This window comes from Corvus brachyrhynchos, unplaced genomic scaffold (genome assembly GCF_000691975.1).
Source record: "Corvus brachyrhynchos isolate BGI_N302 unplaced genomic scaffold, ASM69197v1 scaffold2084, whole genome shotgun sequence".
Taxonomy (NCBI): Eukaryota; Metazoa; Chordata; class Aves; order Passeriformes; family Corvidae; genus Corvus; species Corvus brachyrhynchos.
The window spans coordinates 2,524-8,343 of NW_008237489.1; the positions used below are offsets into that span (position 1 = coordinate 2,524).

Sequence of the window (5,820 nt, forward strand, 5' to 3'; positions counted from 1 at the left end):
TTTTTTCATGCTATTCCTTCTCTACTAATCTTTGGTGGGGGGAGCTAATGTCTGTTTGTGGTTTTTGCTGTAAGGTTCAGAATGAAATCATTTATTGCCTGCTCTGTTTCCTTACATTCTTTTTGTGGGCAGAATACTGTAAATTTTGACCCCTCTTCTGTATAGGCCCAAAATTCATTCATAAGCTTCCACTTAGCTGTGGTTGAACTGCTTCCACACAGGCTCACACAGAGCCAGAGACTCCCTTTGTAGGACTGGACATGAAAGAGGTAATTCTCCGCTAAGTAAAGATTGCCACCCTAGCTGGCTTTTACAGAAAGTGAGATGCTGACAGCAATGGACTTTTTTTCCCCATGAAAGCCTTATTTGCTGTTTATAGGCATTGTTTTCATTTCAGTTCACATAGCTTTAGTCCAAGTGAATGAGGCTATTGACCGGCAAGATGAAGGGGCACTGATGGCAGGTTTGAACCATCCTGCTCTGAGCCTACTTGAAGTTCTGCCACAAAATTCCTCATGGTACCTATTGCAATTGTGTGATTTTAAAGAACAGAAAATGCAGGTAATTGAATGGAACAGGTACTACGTGTCAGTTTGCACATTTTTAGCTGGTTTTAATCTAGAGAGAAATTATCTTTACTCTGCCTTTCAGCATCATTTATGAAAAGTTTTATAAAGATTTGAGAATAATTGATGAACTAATCAATACCAAAGAGCTGCATTTGCTCTAAAGAGCATGATATCCTTGTATTTACTAAGACATAAGAAGAAAATTTAAGGTATAACATGCAGCCCCTAATACTTTGTTTCCAAAATTAGTTATAACTTGAGTACAAATAAAGGTAATATTGAACATTAACATCATCAACATCAAGTTAAAGTGCCAATTGGGTTTTAAGGGGAAAATCTATTATTTTAACTAAGATGAAAATCACAGGAAAAGATTAATGCTGTGTTTACTGAGCCTTGTATTTGATGCACAGGTGATAGTACAATCAAATCCCAGTGTACCATCACCAGACTTTATCCCTTATCTCCCATCAAACAAAAACATAATTAAATTTTGTTTTTCTGATCTGTTAGATAGCAGGCATTCCAAATATGCTCGACAAAAGTGAAATACAGAAAGAAGTTAGTGTTGCCAATGCAGAAGCTGAGGCTCACAAGCTTAGTGGGTAACTGTTTTAATACTCTTTTCCATCACCATTTAGTTATGTTAAGCTAATTGAGTCCACCATTTCTTGCACATAAACAAGGTTTCTCAAAATGAAACTATATGTATTGCATTTTATTCTCATAATCTTTCTTCTCAGTGTCACAATTGCCAAGTCACCAATCTGTGCTGCATTTGGATGTACTCCTATTTGAGATAACTAATTTGAGCCACTGGCAAACATAGTGGCTAAAACTGAAAACAATGCATGGCTTGATGGCTTTGAAAAAAAATTTTCAGTGCAGTATTAATACTCAAGCAATGGCCATACTTGTAGAATTAAAATGGGAGAATATTTTGCAATCATATTGCAGAAAGAATTATTCACACTTTTAGACACGTATATCTAAATCTAACCTATTCTTAGTCTGTTAAGAATGCCACACGACACAAGTTATAGTTTGTAAAAAAAATATAGTGAAAGGGGGATCTAAATTTGCAGTGCATGTGTTGCTGCTTTTGACTGGAAACTTCTTTGCTAGGAAGTTAACCTTTGGTTAATCTGCTGTCATTTCATGCTGTATCTGGGCATGGCTGTTTTGTCTCTGGTGCTGTTTCCAGTGCTTTGAAATCCAGGCTGATTGCTTTTGTAATGTGCCTTAAAGGCTGTGTTGTGAGGTCAGCTTAACTCAGAAGATAAATTTTACTTCATACCTTAAATTTTAGCCTGTTTCAGATTAGTTATGGTGAGGAGTACTTTCCCTGGAAGAGTTATCTCTTGGTAAAGGAAAGGAAGAAGAAAATGTGATGCGTGAAAAGCATTAACAGCAATCCGGAGAGTAACAGCTCTTATGTTTGGCTTGAGAAGGAAAAAATAGTGGCTTTTGTTATAGGACTGTGAGCAATGTAAAGTATGTTTTGCAATTTGCATGCTGGGTTTCAAAACTAGAAGTCAGTACCTTGGTTATTGGCTGCAGAAGTAGTCTAGTCCATTTATGGACCTTGACTCTTTTCCTCTTCGCTCTTTTCTTTAAAAAAGCATGCATGCTGTAGCTGTGAGAGCCTTTCCTGGTTTCTAACTTTATGAAAAGCCAATAGAGTGAGTCTTCAGGAAAAATGTGGCCTGGTATGACCATGTTTCAGAAAAAATTAATTGAGAGGCAAGAGGGGTTTTTTTAGCTGGGCATGGTTAAAAGGTTTTCCAAGCCTTTGTGTTGTATGATAAGCTCTGAGTGTTGCTGTATACATGAACTGTGGATGGTGTCATCTGTACAAGTAGTCTTGTCTCAGATTTGGGCAGTCAGTGGTGAGTAAAAATGTTCCCTGGGTAACAGTACGCAGAAAAGCCATATGATAAGGCAGAGGAGTAGGGCTTATTGATGAAAAAAGGCATTTGCATAATTGCTATTCTTCATTCGGCCACGTGTGCTCTAATCGTCAAGGTTGCTTCCCTTTTCTGCAAGATCAGAGTGGTGCCTTGTACACTGTGTTCCTGGGTGTGTCCTGGCCTGGGTTTCTTCAGAGGTGACTCCTCCAGGTGTGCAATTATGGTGGCAATGACTAAGCTGAGGGATGTTGTAATGCTTCTGCAGCTGCGCAAGTGGGAAGTGTTTTTCAGCATTTTTCTGCTGGGCTTCAAACCTCTGACAAAGTCAGTTCTGCAAAAAGCAAAACAGGCAAGTTGTTCAGGTGCTGAAAAGGGGTTACACTCATACCCTCATATCCCTCTGTTGTGGTCTGTTTAAATTAAAATCTGAGCTGTAGCAAAGGAATTCATTTCTAGATGGCAGTGCCTGTAATGACTGATGTTCCACATTGGCAGACAAACAAACAGGTGCTGGCATGCAGAGGAAGTTCTAGAAACCATAGCATGTGGATTTCCATCAGTTCAGCTACTGATTTTCTGGCAGAAAATCCCACCCCTCCAACATATTTGGCTGATTTCTACCAGGCCTCCTGAAATAGACACTAATAATGTTGTTGGTACTTCAGGTACTAGCCTGTTTTAGCTAACTCAATTAGATCCTGCTAAAGGAGGAGGTGAGAGAGGAAACGTGGTGCAGAAGGAAGGGAGCATTTGGGGTGAATCAAGACTGAGGTGCTAGAGCTGACATCCGCAGCAGTACCTGCTGCAAGCACAGCCGGGAGGAGTTAGATCTTTCTCTTTGCTAGGGTGGGGTCAGCTACTTGTTTTGTGTCAAAGGTAAAACAAGCAGTCTCTCATTTCTAAAAGCCCAGAAATTTTAAACTCCTCCAGTCAATTATTTGCTGCATACGTTTGAATAGACACTCTTTTTGCAACATTCAGCAGTCATGTCTTGAAAAATTTCACAAAAATGGTTTTTTCTCTTATGACAGCAAATTATGTTCTTTGTAATAACCTAGTTGTCATCTACATGGCATGAAGAGCAAACAGCATATTAAAATTAATAAGCTTTTTTCCCTGCTGTTCTTTAGAACTTATAGTGGTTGACAATATCAATACAGCAATTCGTAACTGTGATCCTAGTAAAACACTGGTTGCACTGATGAAACCCGAGGCACAGCTGCCTGTTGTTCACTCATTTGCTGCTGCTGTCTATCAGACTGAGCTGTTCAACCTCCAACAACAGAATGCTGTGGTAAGAGTGAAAAGCTTACAACCTGCTCGTTGATGTTGTGTAGTCAGACCATGAAAGAGCACAAACATAGCATATAGTTGTGTAAAATCAGACATAATTCTCTTGCCATGGTGTTAGGGTTTGCATGAATCGTTTTGGTTGAAAAGGCAATATTGAATTGCAGAACTTGTTTCTTGCCACATTTCAATCTGGCTGAGCTCTTGTGTTGCAACAAATCAACTGACTTTTTTAAATTGTTGCGTGCTCTGAATGAGGACTAACTCTGGTTTATATATTGTGTAGAAAAGTAATCCCCTGTTATGAGTAAGACCAGAAGAGATGGGATTGTGGGGAAAAAGAAGGAAAGGCAGAGACTGGATGGGATGTAGAAACCCAGTGAGCTTCACCACCACTATTGTGTCAGTCTTGCATGCCTGTGACTAGGAAACTTTCCAGGCTTCTTACATAAAGTCCATCTCCTCAATGGTATCTAGAGTGCGTAACTCAAATTTGTTACACTACTTATTTAGCTCCCTGACTGCAGTACATTATTGTCCCACAGAACTACCTGGCACGTGATGAACTGTCTATTGCAGTAGAAATGTTGTCAGCAGTTGTGTTGCTAAACCAGACCTTGGAAAATAAGGACATCCTAATGATAAAGAATCATCTCAGAGACCCATGCATTGGCTTCAGTAATCTGGAAGAGGAAAACTTGCAACGGTAAAGGTTCATTTTTGTCTTGTCTGGATGAGACTTGGCAACTTCTGAAAAAAATACGCAGGCGTTTTACTGGGTGGGCTGTCCTGTGTTGTGGCTATGAAGTTGAAAGAGCTGCAAGATAAACATGCCTGTTTTAAATTAATAAGGGATCATGTGACAATTGCTGAACTAGTTGTATCTAAATATAAGCAGTAACACAGCCTTGAAGGCTGTAGATGTGTGAGGTGCAGGGAAAATATCCTCAGAAAGCAAGCATGAAGATCTGACAAGAACTTTTGCAGACACTAGAACATGAAACAATTGTAGCTGGAAACTGTTAATCACTAACCACTTTGCAGTTCTAAAAGATGGTCTTTGGAATGAGATAGTGTTTACTGCCTCAGGGTCCAGAAGATCCCTTAAGCCCTGGCCAAGCCCTTTTTTGCTTGCTAGAAAGGTGAATACAATGCTGTGGCATACACGTGTGTTCAGCATTACATTATAGCCTTCATTTGGCTGCCAGCTGCTCGCCTTGTCACCTGCCTGACTTATCACAGACACTTGCTGCTACTGCCGTTGCTCTCTTGTCTCTCCATAAAAAATCAGGCAACACGACCATTTGTGAGAGACCTGTGCCCCCAGTGTGTAAGGGAGAGAGCATGGGTATGTGGACCAGTTCCTGTCTTGGCACAGGCAGTGGAAGCCTCCACATGCTTCTGGAAGGCATTAGTAGGCAAAAGAGACCACAGTAGCTGAAGGTTCTTCACTAGGTTGTCTGGGGATATGAATCTGAGAGTGGCCTTTGCTGGGTGTCTTAAAGCTGGAAGGAAGGCAGTCAGATTAGGAATAAGAGGCCAGTGTTTTGGTTAGAGAGAGAGAAGAATGACATAAGATGGTGCAAAACTAATCTGCTACTTTGCCGCTGCTTGTGGTGCTTGTGAGCAAGAGAAGCAACATTATAAACACACAGAAATGGCCCCAAAGTGTCCCAAGTGCCACATTTCTTGTAATGTTACTGACCCAATCTTTAGATTAAGCTGCCAGTCAATACAGATGAAACAGTAGGAATTAATTGGACTCAACAACTAAATAAAATTTTATTATGCCATTACGTTAACCTGTGCTGCCAACCATACGTAGAATATCACAGGAAGCTTTGATTTGCACAAAACAGGAAGAAATAGAGCTAGAAGAACTTCATTGAGGGAGATGCTGTTCAATGGCTTTCTATCAGAAGAGATGAACTTGTTGGGAATGTGTTTTCTGGAAGAGAGAATTTAGGGGAATATGTCATAGGTCTCCAAAACTGTGCATGTTGTGGAGAAGGTTAATAGAATCAGTTACTAGCTTCTAATAACTCTAGTTG

At 40.1% G+C, this 5,820-nt stretch overlaps 1 protein-coding gene across 1 annotated transcript; it reads left to right on the forward strand.

Annotated features, from left to right (window-relative positions):
- Positions 1–6: 6 nt before the first annotated feature.
- On the forward strand, positions 7–5,419 carry LOC108446068 (ras GTPase-activating-like protein IQGAP2). The gene is made up of 4 exons (XM_017731556.1): positions 7–561; positions 1,083–1,170; positions 3,610–3,773; positions 4,315–5,419. The coding sequence occupies exons 1-4, from the start codon at positions 457–459 to the stop codon at positions 4,477–4,479; spliced, it is 522 nt and encodes a 173-aa protein (XP_017587045.1). The 5' UTR covers positions 7–456; the 3' UTR covers positions 4,480–5,419.
- The last annotated feature ends 401 nt before the right edge of the window (positions 5,420–5,820 follow it).

Excerpts from the sequence above, each read along its gene's own strand:
- LOC108446068 (XM_017731556.1), top strand. The coding sequence starts at position 457 with ATGGCAGGTTTGAACCATCCTGCTCTGAGCCTACTTGAAGTTCTGCCA. Across the intron at positions 1,171-3,609 it reads AGCTGAGGCTCACAAGCTTA|AACTTATAGTGGTTGACAAT; the intron begins GTGGGTAACTGT and ends GCTGTTCTTTAG. Across the intron at positions 3,774-4,314 it reads TCCAACAACAGAATGCTGTG|AACTACCTGGCACGTGATGA; the intron begins GTAAGAGTGAAA and ends ATTGTCCCACAG.